The sequence below is a fragment of the Salmo salar genome, chromosome 19 (assembly GCF_965601325.2).
Source record: "Salmo salar chromosome 19, fSalSal1, whole genome shotgun sequence".
Taxonomy (NCBI): domain Eukaryota; kingdom Metazoa; phylum Chordata; class Actinopteri; order Salmoniformes; family Salmonidae; genus Salmo; species Salmo salar.
Window position 1 is genome coordinate 10,753,743 of NC_138309.1, and position 13,651 is coordinate 10,767,393.

The following is a 13,651-nucleotide window of genomic DNA, read 5'->3' on the forward strand; positions in this document are numbered from 1 at the left end:
AATGCTTCACAATTCAAGTATCAGACACATCTCAACCTCAACTGTTCAGAGGAGACTGTGTGAATCAGGACTTCATGGTCAAATTGCTGTAAGGAACCCTCTACTGAAGGACACCAATAATAAGAAGAGACTTGCTTGAGCCAAGAAACACGAACAAAGGATATTAGATCGGTGGAAGTCTGTCTTTTGGTCTAATGAGTCCAAATTTGAGATTTTTGGTTCCAAACGCAGTTTCTTTGTGAGACGCAGAGTAGGTGAACGGATGATCTCTCCATGTGTAATTCCCACCGTGAAGCGTGGAGGAGTGATGGTGTGGGGGTGCTTTGCTGGTGACACCGTCAGTGAATTATTTAGAATTCAAGGCACACTTAACCAGCTTGGCTACCACAGCATTCTGCAGCGATAAGCCATCCCATCTGGTTTGCGCTTAGTGGGACTATGATTTGTTTTTCAACAGGACAATGACCCAACACACCTCCAGGCTGTGTAAGGGCTATTTGACCAAGAAGGAGAGTGATGAAGTGCTGCATCAGATGACCTGGCTTCCACAATCACCCAACCTCAACCAAATTGAGATGGTGTGGGATGAGTTGGACCGCAGAGTGAAGGAAAAGCAGCCAACAAGTGTTCAGCATATGTGGGAACTCCTTCAAGACTGTTGGAAAAACATTCCAGGTGAAGCTGGTTGAGAGAATGTCAAGCGTGTGCAAAGCTGTCATCAAGGCAAAGGGTGGCTACTTTGAAGAATCTAAAATATACAATATATTTTGATTTGTTTAACACTTTTTTGGTTACTACATGATTCCATGTGTTATTTCATAGTTTTGATATTTTCACTATTATTCTACAATGTAGAAAACAGTAAAAATAATGAAAAACCCTTGAATGAGTAGGTATGTCCAAACTTTTGACTGGTACTTTCTATTGTGCTGTGGTAGAGGGTATTTTACCAAGCTACTGTGTAGGGAGGACAGAGTTGTTATGTAATCTCTATAGAGCATATTGTCTAGCATCAGCCATAAAATAATAAGATTCAAAATGCATTTTCCTCAGTCCTTTGTGTGTGTGTGGTGTGTGTGTGTGTGTGTGTGTGTGTGTGTGTGTGTGTGTGTGTGTGTGTGTGCGTGCGCACGTTTCCCACTTTTTTGGCAGGATTCCCGAACACAGACACCTCTGACTTTTCCTCACTGAGTGCTTGTTCATTACACTGCATAACAAATGTATGGCAGGGCCTCCCTGGGAGGAAGAAGGAAGGGGGAGAGGGGAGTGAAAGAGCAAGAGACAGAGACAGAGAGAGACAGAGAGACAGAGACAGAGAGAGACAGAGACCTAGATCGAGACAGAGAAAGCTAATAATAAAATAAAATATTTGGCATGGGTCATCAGACACTCAAAAAGTTCTACAGCGTCACCATCGAGAGCATCCTGACCGGTTGCATCACTGCCTGGTATGGCAACTGCTCGGCATCTGACCGTAAGGCGCTACAGAGGGTAGCGCGTACGGCCCAGTACATCACTGGGGCCAAGCTTCCTGCCATCCAGGACCTATATACTAGGCAGTGTCAGAGGCCCCAAAAAATGTCAAAAACTCCAGTCACCCAAGTCATAGACTGTTTTCTCTGCTACCACACGGCAAGTGGTACCGAAGCACCAAGTCTAGGTCCAAAAGGCTCATTAACAACTTCTACCCCCAAGCCATAAGACTGCTGAACAATTAATCAAATGACCACCCTGACTATTTGCATTTACACTCCCCCACCCCCTTTGTTTTTACACTACTGCTACTTGCATAGTCACCTTACCCCTACCTGTATGTACAAATTACCTCGACTAACCTGTACCCCTGCACATTGACTCAGTACCTGTACAAATGTATATAGCCTCGTTATTCTTGTTTTATTGTGTTACTTTTTTTTTTTAACTTTAGTTTATTTACTAAATATTTTCTAAACTTTATTTTCTAAAAACTGCATTGTTGGTTAAGGGCTTGTAAGTAAGCGTTTCACTGAAAGGTCTACACCTGTTGTATTCGGAGCGCGTGACAAATAACATGTGATTTGATCTAGAGTAGTAATAATGAAGAGAAGGAAGCTGTCTCCCTTTAACACTATGGATGGTTATTGACCAAAATGAGGGTTTGAATATGGACAGAGAGGAAAAAAAGATGGAGGGAACCAAGAAAAGAGGAGCACTAATTAGAATGATGGACACACTCCGTCGCCTGTCTCATCCTTGTCATCCTCCTCTCCTCTCCGGCTCTCTTCCCTCCCTTCTTTGATGTCTCATGGAGACTTACTGAGTCACTGCTCAGGCTCCCCAAATCAAAGTGCTCAACTGTTAGGATGGAGGGATGAGAGAGAGAGGGAGGGAGCTGGCCCCCCATGACACTATGAAACTTGAAATTTGATACAGTCATTAAAATGTTAGAATGATTAAAGAAAATAAAAGGAATATGCAAAACCAGCCCAAGTCCCCTGCTGCCTGTGTTCAGCTCTTAACCTCCTGTTTGTGTGCTAAAAATGATACATGGACTATATTATTATAAAGTATTATATCAATATGATCATAAAACCACAATGCAACACCACTACTAAGTATTGCTTTAGCCTGTTACTCTTGAGGATTTAACTAATTCTATAACAAAGTCATTCATGATTTCACTTTGATGTTTGTGCTCAATGTCAAAGATAAATAAATACGTGATTATTATTAAACAAGTAGCTAGCATAACACAGCCAAAACATTCAGTGTTGCATTCATGTTATAGCTAGCAGTGTTTCAAATGTACACTGTCAACGATCTTCAACCTCCTGTCTTGTTTCTAAGGAAGAAGTAGCACTTCTTAATTCTTAGAAAACAATTGAATTTAATCTTTAGAATTGATGGAATTTTGAAGGACCTGACACTAGCTAAGGCCATCTTTCAGTATTTGTATACAGTAATGTCTCCAAAACTCTCTCTAAGTGTAATATAGAGCACAACCCAGGCCTGTGTTCTATTCTCTCTCCACACAAAAAGCCCTTGAAGCATCACGACTCAGCTGTATAAGAGGCTGATTGCAGTCTTCAGAAGCACTGAACCTTCAGATGACATTCAACAAACACACAGCTTATTCAACACACACACCAACACACTTACACACACACACACACACACACACACACACTGCAGAGCACAACCACTCATTACTGCAGAGCCACAGGTCTGTTATTGGGATCAATAAGAGAAAAGATGTTAGTAACCTGACAGACAGTTATTACCACTGAGTAACTCGAACTCAAAGATAACAGTCAACAACTCACTTACACCGAGGACTACAGTCAGACCACATAACAAGGTAAAGACCAACTCTAGGCCAAGGACTCACTTAACTCTATACAGAAGAGTAAATAACAGCAAAGGAAAAGTATTCAGTGTTTGCAATGCATACATGGAGGGATTCACTTTGAGAGGCGCGTCGTGCGCGCATTTTTGTGTGTACGTCTTACCTGCCAGACTGCCAGGCCTCTGTAGCGTAGCGGTAGCATAGAGCTCATGGGATATCTTGTACTGGTCGGAGGCGTGGTGAGCAGCCAGTCTTTTAGGAGACAGAGTAGCGTAGCTCCCTATGCCCGAACTCATCTAGGGATTCACATAGAAACACATTGTGTAGAACAGACATGATTATCTTTATTCTAGAGAATGTTGCTTAAGAATAATGTGCAGTACTATGCATTGAATATCTGTGTTTCAATACAAACCAGGTGTAGTGGGGATGATGAAGCGCTAGCCCCTCCCCCAGCAACTGTTGCTATGGAGTTGGGTGGAGAGCCCACCCTCAGCGGAGACCCTGTTGTTGTCACGGCACCAGTGGTGCTGTAAGCATAACAACTTGTTTGGTTATGGTGATCATTTTAAATGTTTTCAATTGTAGGTTTAACCTCGTTCTTCTTCCAAACCAACCAATGAAATGGCCCTACCTGTAGGACTTGGCGAGTCGGTTGGCTGGGGACTGTTTGTTGGGTGAGGATGAGGAGGAGGAAGGTAGGCGCTGGGTGGTAGCGTAGCCTAGTGTGTCTGAGGCTGAGCCCAGGCGCTGCAGCTTGCTGGGAGAACCAGACCCTCCACCTCCACCTCCACCTCCGGTCAGAGGGGAACTCACACGCTGGGCAGGCAGGGTGGAACTGGAGTAGTAGTGACCTGGGATCAGATGGAACAGGGGTTATAACAAGGTTGAAGAATGTTAGTCCTCTAGATGCTGATCTAACACCAGTTTAGCACTTTCCCTAAGCTGTTGCTAGATCTGTGGCTAAGGGCAATTTCTAACCGAAGCTGAAAGGATTGGATGCCATGTGTAGTACCTTTAATGGTATTATCTCTGTCTCATTTCTCTTTATGTATAATGGTATGTACTGTATTATAATACAATCATTTCTAACAAAAGCTAAAAATATTGGATGGCATGTGTGGTTCCTGGTCTCTTTAAGGACATTATCTCTCTCTCTAAATTCTGTCTATACAATGTTATGTATACAGTATATTGTATTTATATAATGTAGATGTGTACTGGTATTGTAGGTATATTGTATGTATATAATGCAGATATACAGCATACCGATTGTGGGAAGCTGTGCATCAGGCAGATGAAAGGCACTGCCATGGCTCTGAGAGAAGGAGTCTCCTCCACTACCTCCCCCTCCCCCTGCCTGCTGCTGCTGGGCCGCACGACTAGATGTCACCTGGAGGGAGAAAGAGAGAGCGTAAAGAGAGAGAGATTAAAGAGAGTGATAGAGGAGAGAGGGGAAAGAAGAGACAGAGAGGGGGGAGTAAAGAGACAGAGGGAGACAGACAGAGAGAGAGTGAGAGAGAGAGTGTGAGAGAGAGAGAGAGAGAGAGAGAGAGAGAGAGCAGTGGACAGAGAGGGAGAGGGAGAGGGAGAAGGGGGGGTTGTAAAAGACAGGAAATTACTATTCTACCTTATCACCACATCACTTCTCTCTACATCTTCTTAAGGTAACAGATAGACATTTCTAAAAGTTAGAACCTATAACACTGCCACAGATGATATTCGGTCCAGTTGGAATCCACAATCAGATCATGCATTTTTCACCAAGTCACAGTGAGGCAGCTTATCCTATCCCAACACAACAGACAGAGTTATCTCATGTATTCCTCTAGATCCTCAGAGACAGGAGCACAGCATATGTTTCTACTCCTCTGAGCTCCTTCCCCTTATGCTAATGACAGTCACCATGAATATGTCTCTAAAGGTGAACCACACACACACACACACACACACACACACACACACACACACACACACACACACACACACACACACACACACACATACACACACACTCACACTGAGGCTCGCTTGCAGTAGGCCCCCGTTTAACTGTGCACACACACACACACACACACACACACACACACACACACACACACACACACACATACACACACACACACATACATACATACACACACACCTTCCTCAGGTTGCTCCTGACTCCAGGATGTATTTTCCCTCCCTAATAAGCCAAAGCGTGTCTACTGATTACAGTGACTCTGTGGTTCCAGGTCACTCATTAAGCCCAGGGACCACAGGGTAGAATGACATTTTTGCATCTACTTATCCATTTTGAGATTTTGGGGTATTTTGGTCCATTAATATTAGTATTTTCAAAAAGTTAAAATAAAAATGTCAAAAAGTTGATGAAAATGTATACTTCCGTTAGTTTACCATACCTTCATCAAAATGTCATGAATTGTAACCACTTTTAAATGGATACATCCATTATTTAAAATCTCACGATATTGAAACACATATGTAAAAGCCAATTTCATAGAACATTTTACAAATTGGACTATATATTGAAGAGATGGTGACTGGGTCTAAATAAGCGTTTGGTAGTCTAAATTCAGTGTACTTGTCTTTAACTGACTTTTCCCGAAAGTCCGACTCATCCCACACGCCAACTAATTTCTCTCAGCTTCAGAAGCATCTGCATTCACCAAATGTTGTGTGGTAATCCTTAGAGATATTCCCCAGACTCGTTATGGTGTCACATTGCTATTCTTTATGACATTTTCTTTTAAAATGAAATGTTTGTACCTTTCTTTAGTATTTTATAGATAGAAAGATGAATAAAAGTATTTATCCACAATCTGCTATGTATAAGTCTGATTCTAACTTTTGACTTCATCCAGTGTCCAGAAAAATTTATTTGCACATATATAATGAGATTCAGTTGAAGTCAGAAGTTTGCATACACCTTAACCAAATACATTTAAACTCACTTTTTCACAATTCCTGACATTTAATCCTAGTAAAAAGTCCCTGTCTTAGGTCAGTTAGGATCACCACTTAATTGTAAGACTGTGAAATGTCAGAATAATAGTAGAGAGAATGATTTATTTCAGCTTTTATTTCTTTCATCACATTCCCAGTGGGTCAGAAGTTTACATACACTCAACTAGTATTTGGTAGCATTGCCTTTAAATTATTTAACTTGGGTCAAACGTTTTGGATAGCCTTCCAAAAGCTTCCTACAATGTTGGGTGAATTTTGGCCCATTCCTCCTGATAGAGCTGGTGTAACTGAGTCAGGTTTGTAGGCCTCCTTGCTCGCACACGCTTTTTCAGTTCTGCCCACAAATTCTATACAGGATTGAGGTCAGGGCTTTGTGATGGCCACTCCAATACCTTGACTTTGTTGTCCGTAAGCCATTTTGCCACAACTTTGGAAGTATTCTTGGGGTCATTGTCCATTTGGAAGATGCATTTGCAACCAAGCTTTAACTTCCTGACTGATGTCTTGAGATGTTGCTTCAATATATCCACATAATCTTCCTGCCTCATGATGCCATCTATTTTGTGAAGTGCACCAGTCCCTCCTTCAGCAAAGCACCCCCACAACATAATGCTGCCACCCCCATGCTTCACAGTTGGGATGGTGTTCTTCGGCTTGCAAGCGTCCCCCTTTTTCCTCCAAACAGAACCATGGTCATTATGGCCAAACAGTTATATTTTTGTTTCATCAGACCAGAGGACATTTCTCCAAAAGTACGATCTTTGTCCTCATGTGCAGTTGCAAACCGTTGTCTGGCTTTTTTATGGCGGTTTTGGAGCAGTGGCTTCTTCCTTGTTGAGCGGCCTTTCAGGTTATGTCGATATAGGACTCGTTTTACTGTGGATATAGATACTTTTGTACCTGTTTCCTCCAGCATCTTCACAAGGTCCTTTGCTGTTGTTCTGGGATTGATTTGCACTTTTTGCACCAAAGTACGTTCATCTCTAGGAGACAGAACGCGTCTCCTTCCTGAGCGGTATGAAGGCTGCGTGGTCCCATGGTGTTTATACTTGCGTACTATTGTTTGTACAGATGAACGTGGTACCTTCATTCGTTTGGAAATTGCTCCCAAGGATGAACCAGACTTGTGGAGGTTTACAATATTTTTTCTGAGGTCTTGGCTGATTTCTTTTGATTTTCCTATGATGTCAAGCAAAGAGGCACTGAGTTTGAAGGTAGGCCTTGAAATACATCCACAGGTACACCTCCAATTGACTAAAATGATGTCAATTAGCTTATCAGAAGCTTCTAAAGCCATGATATCATTTTCTGGAATTTTCCAAGCTGTTTAAAGGCCCAGTCAACTTAGTGTATGTAAACTTCTGACCCACTGGAATTGTGATACAGTGAAATAATCTGTCTGTAAACAATTGTTGGAAAAATTACTTGTGTCATGCACAAAGTAGATGTCCTACCCGACTTGGCAAAACTATAGTTTGTTAACAAGATATTTGTGGATTGGTTGAAAAACAAGTTTTAATGACTCCAAACTAAGTGTATGTAAACTTCCGACTTCAACTGTATCACCTAATTATCATATTAATACAATATTTCAGAAACATTTTTATTTAAAAAAAAGTATTATTTTTGTGTCCACATTCAACTGGTAAAAGTTGATTGTGATATGATTAAGGAGAAACATTTACCCTACTAGGGTGTGGTGCCTGGCCTTAACAGAAGGCCAGAATAACTGATTCATCAGACATGGAATGGATTATGCTGTTTAAAACCTGCAGTCATTAGTTCACTAGACTAAAGTCTTCAACCAAACACTCTGAGTCCCAAATGGCATCCTATTCCCTATTTAGTGAACTATTTTTGACCTAGTGCTCTGATCAAAAGTAATGCACTATATAGGGAATAAGGTGCCATTTGGGACGCAGAACAATCCTGTGGTTGTCTTGGGGTTTCAGCATTGAGGGAGACTCCGCTGTAATGTCAGTGTGCAGATATAGCCTGATCCCTCTGTACCAGGTGACACATCTCCATACCTTAAATATTCATCCGGAGGCCCATAGTGGTATAAATACACTGCAGGAAAACGGCTATCTGAGACAGTGGCTTACATAAACAAATGCACACACACACGCACACATGCACACACGCACACACAAACACACACACACGCACACACGAACACACACACGCACACACACACACGAACACACACATGCACACACACATACATGCACACACGAACACACAAACACACACACGCACACGCACACGCAAAATGAAAGATAAATAGATAGGCACTACGCTCCACTCTTCTTAAGAGATTCACAGTGTGTGTTATAGGTGCTAGATCTCTGTGCATTGTTGAAGCAGAAGTACCATTGTAGTATAAATACCTAGCTAGTAGTAGTGTATAAGAGGCTCTACTGTATGTGATGCAGTAGCCTTATATAATCAGCCTGTCCTGGTCTGGAGTAGACTATACAGCCAGCGCTACTCAGAACATCTCCCCAATCAACCTGACAGACAGGGCAAAACATCACTGGAACACAACCAGACATAGAGAGAGACAGAGGAAGGACAGGGCAGGGATGGGGGGATTGGGTGATGTGGAGGACGGTAAAAGTGGACAGAAGCCCTCATATTGGCATAATTGAAACAGGAAGAAAGAAGACGAGAGAGACAGGCAATGCTCCTCTTCCTCTCTCTTGTCAGTCTTTTGTTTTTGTGTGTGTGTGTGTGTGTGTGTGTGTGTGTGTGTGTGTGTGTGTGTGTGTGTGTGTGTGAGGGTGCATGTGTGACAAGATCTCACGGTTTTAACAAATTCTCCAAATGTCAAATTTCTAAGTTTCTCCAAATGTCAAATTGTATGAAAAACATACATTTGCATTTACTTTCCTCTAGTAATTAGCTACTATTTCAAAATGTATCCCTATGTATTATTCATAACCACACAGACAGCAAAATAAAACATTTGCCCTCTCAATGCATGCTGTATCCTTTCATAAAGCTTTGTAGTTGGTACAAATAGCAGGTGTTGTTGTGTGTATGTCTGAGTAGATGAGCACCTGTGTGTGTGTGTGTGTGTGTGTGTGTGTGTGTGTGTGTGTGTGTGTGTGTGTGTGTGTGTGTGTGTGTGTGTGTGTGTGTGTGTGTGTGTGTGTGTGTGTGTGTGTGTGTGTGTTTTGTACTGTCAGCTAGCTTGTGAAAAAATGAACATAGGGAATAAATGTCTCCTGCAGGCTAGAGGATAATTGGAATCCTCTTGATCAGTGTGAGGATATTCACACCCATTCACCTCCTTCAACACATGATTAGAGAAATAACAAACCAAACTGGTATCTCCCCATGCAATTAAACAGTCCACCTTCACTGCTCCCCTCTCCCTTCCACCTAGATCAAATAAACCGTGCTAAATGTATCTGTCTCTTTCCTCTAACCTCTACTAGCCACACACACCTCCCCAGGCTACTATGACCTGTGTAGAGCAGCAGGATAGCCCACACACGATGGTGTGCATGACAAATAGAGAGAAAGAGATAAAGGGGAATGGGAAAGAGGAGAGAAAGTTAGAGCCGACTCCGTTAGCTTATTCCGAGCCAGCAGCTAACTGAAGACTTTTGACTTGTAGAACGTGACTTTACCCTTCATAAGGTTAAGCTAAGGAGCATTAGAAAAGGTGAAAGCAGTAGATAGTGGGCAGAGCGGCCACATCGCCCAGTCAAGAGGAGAGCTGGGCAGAGAACTCCCTGCCTGGCTCCCTTCCTCCATCCCTGGGTACAGAATAAAAACTGCTCAGGACAGTAGTGTTCGGCTAAAGAAAATATAAACAAATATCGCAGTAACATATGAGAGTAACTTTGTCTTGAATGCGACAACTGCTTTACAAGAACAGATTGTGAGTCGCTAAACATTAGCATTATCCTCATCATCATTATCATATCCCCATCTTTCTCCTCATCATCATCGTCATGGTGACCTACCTGGTTGTAGCTGTGCACGGCCCCTCCGACCTGTCCACTGCGCTGTGGGGTTGCCGCTGCAGCACTGTCGCTAAGGGCGAGGGTCTGGTTGCTATGGTAGCTGGCGGAGTACTGGAGCGAAGCCTCTGGGGTGGAGTTGAGCTGCAAAGAACTCTGGGAAAGAAGAGCTGGGGAGAGGGAGGGAAGGAAGGAGAGAGATGCAGCTATTTAGAACAGGCAGTGCAGCATTTCAGCCCTCAGTGATTTAGAAAAAGCATACATCATTTATCAGGAGAGGGAGAGGGGGAGAGGGAGGATGGGGAGGAAGAGAGGGAGGAGGGGGTAGATAATGGTTTACAAGGGAGGAGGAGAGGGAGGAGGGGATGGATAAGGGGTTACAGGGGAGGAGGAGAGGGAGGAGGGGTTGGATAAGGGGTTACAGGGGAGGAGGAGAGGGAGGAGGGGTTGGATAAGGGGTTACAGGGGAGGAGGAGAGGGAGGAGGGGTTGGATAAGGGGTTACAGGGGAGGAGGAGAGGGAGGAGGGGTTGGATAAGGGGTTACAGGGGAGGAGGAGAGGGAGGAGGGGTTGGATAAGGGGTTACAGGGGAGGAGGAGAGGGAGGAGGGGTTGGATAAGGGGTTACAGGGGAGGAGGAGAGGGAGGAGGGGTTGGATAAGGGGTTACAGGGGAGGAGGAGAGGGAGGAGGGGTTGGATAAGGGGTTACAGGGGAGGAGGAGAGGGAGAAGGGGATGGATAAGGGGTTACAGAGGAGGAGGAGCGGGAGGAGAGAAGATGAGGGAAATAGGGAAATAAGGGTAAAGTAGGAAAAAGTGGAAGGCAGAGTTCCGGAGGTAGAAAGGAGGAAAAGAGAATGTGACCTCAGAGGAGAGGAGGAGAGATGAGAGGAGCAGAGAAGGAGAGAGGAGAGGAGGGGATAGATGAGAGGAGCAGAGAAGGAGAGAGGAGAGGAGGGGATAGATGAGAGGAGAGGAGCAGAGAAGGAGAGAGGAGAGGAGCAAAGAAGGAGAGAAGAGAGGAGCAGAGAAGGAGAGAGGAAAGGAGCAGAGAAGAAGAGAGGAGCAGAGAAGGAGAGAGGAGAGGAGCAGAGAAGGAGAGAGGATAGGAGCAGAGAAGAAGAGAGGAGAGGAGCGGAGAAGGAGAGAGGAGAGGAGAGCGGAGAAAGAGAGAGGAGAGGAGCAGAGGAGCAGACGAGAGAGGAAAGCAGAGAAGGAGAGAGGAGAGGTGCGGAAGAGGAGAGAGGAGAGGAGCAGAGGAGGGGAGAGGAGCGGAGGAGGGGAGAGGAGAAGGAGGGATGGGTGAGATAGGAGAAGAGGGTGACGGATGAGAGGAGGGGAGAAGAAGAGGAGAGAGGAGAGGTGCGGAGGAGGGGAGAGGAGAAGAGGGGGAGAGAGGAGAAGAGGGGGATGGGTGAGAAATTGGTGTGAGGAGAGTAAGCGAGCATGCATTTCTCTCTTTAATCTTTAATCACAGCTCTATCTCTCTCGCGTTCTCTCTTTCCTTCTGTCATTTATGCGTTGGCGTCTCTCTGCCTAGAATTGTTTAATTTGTGATCTGGGCTGTGTGGAGTGATGTCACTCTCAACTGTGGCATGTTTAAACACACACACACTGGACCTAAGCATGTTTACACTATCAGTCTCCATCAGCATCAGAACGCTAAGCATTCTGGGTCAACACAACACATTCCCTTAGAGAGCAACTCTCTACTGGGACTAGAGGGAACACACACACCCACACTACATTTGAGAGGAGCACTGCTGGGTGAAGAGGCATACATTCTCCAGAGCGAGGAGAACAATACTGTTGTCCTCTGTCACACACACACAGAGGTGCACACGCGCACACACAGGGATAAGGGGCGGGGTTGGTCTGGGCTTACTTAATGGTAGTTAGGTCCATGACGTGTGCTATATCTCACTGTGCTTAAATATATCAATCACAGGCTTTTCCTACTCCCTATTGGAGAGAAAATAATCTCTCTCCCTCACCCCCCCCCCCCCCCCCTCTCTCTCTCATATTGTCCCTCTCGCTCCCTTTGATGTTTGCGTCAGCAGAGCACACACACACCATACCACAAACACAGTTTTCATCTGAGCCACTCTGTCGTTGTCTGACATTTAGTTGAAACTTGTGTGTAACTCACCAGAAATGCTCTTAGAACAATAGGCTTTTTACATTTCTCTACATAACCTTCAACAGGAAATGACAGCCTATAGCCACCATCTCTACCACCTTGTAACAAAAAATGTAGGACTATATTCAACAACAAAAAAAGGGGGCCATCTAGAACCTAAAAGGGTTCTTCGGCTGTCCCCATAGGAAAACCCTTTGAAAAACCTTATTTGGTTCGAGGTAGAACCCTTTTGGTTCGAGGTAGAACCCTTTTGGGTTCCATGTGGAACCTTTTACATATAGGGTTCTACATGAAATCCAACAGGGTTTCACCTGGAACCAAAAAAAGGTTTTACCTCGAACCAAAAAGGGCTTAACCTGGCTTAACCTGGACCCAAAAAAGGGTTCTCCTATGGCAGGGATGGGCATCTTTGATGGGGGGTGGGGGCCACAGAATTTCTGAACTCATCATGAGGGATCGCAGTTGCACGCAGGTCTGCGTACCCACATGTGCAGACCCCCCCACCACATTGCGAGAATCCTTTTTTAGCAGCCCCCCTCTTGACAATGTAGAGCTATTTTATTTTTGTTTTAGAGGTAATTTCGTGCAATTCTACACATTTTGCAATGGGGCGGAGAGAATATTTAGCAATTTTATAATTAATTTTGTCACGTCCTGACCAGTAAAAGGGGTTGTTTGTTATTGTAGTTTGGTCAGGGCGTGGCAGGGGGTGTTTGTTTTATGTGTTTCGGGGTTTTTTGGTTAATGTTCTATGTTAGCATATTTCTATGTTCGTTCTAGCTTTTATATTTCTATGTTTAGTTTATTGGGTTGACCTTCAATTGGAGGCAGCTGTTCCTCGTTGCCTCTAATTGAAGGTCCTATTTAGTAGGGGTGTTTTTTCATGGGTTTTTGTGGGTAGTTGTTCCGTATGTAAGCTGTGTGCCTTACAGGACTGTTTAGCGTCTTCGTCATAGTTTGTTATTTTGTTTTTCTGTGTTCTTCGTAATAAAAGAAGATGAGCATACACATTCCCGCTGCGCCTTGGTCCCATCCTTACGATGAATGTGACAAATTTCATGCAATTCTACACATTTTTCCATAGGGTGCAGAGAAATGTTTGCCATTTTAATATGATATCTGTGTCAGACTGACTAACAAAATTTTGCGGCCGGTAATTCAACCATGATAACAAGTTTAGATAGCTGGCCGCTAGACTCATTTACCAATCTAAAAAAAAATTTGCTGACGTGGGCTAATTGAA

At 43.9% G+C, this 13,651-nt stretch overlaps 1 protein-coding gene across 1 annotated transcript in view; it reads right to left on the reverse strand.

The window, feature by feature from the left end:
- Nucleotides 1-13,651, reverse strand: part of LOC106578422 (catenin delta-2) — a 422,676-nt gene that overhangs the window by 217,287 nt on the left and 191,738 nt on the right. Inside the window, exons 6-10 of the mRNA XM_014157182.3 lie at nt 10,273-10,439; nt 4,595-4,718; nt 3,960-4,179; nt 3,741-3,855; nt 3,489-3,621 (exon numbers count right to left, since the gene is read on the reverse strand). Coding sequence (XP_014012657.3) covers nt 3,489-3,621; nt 3,741-3,855; nt 3,960-4,179; nt 4,595-4,718; nt 10,273-10,439 — 759 coding nt within the window. The remainder of the gene's footprint in view (nt 1-3,488; nt 3,622-3,740; nt 3,856-3,959; nt 4,180-4,594; nt 4,719-10,272; nt 10,440-13,651) is intronic.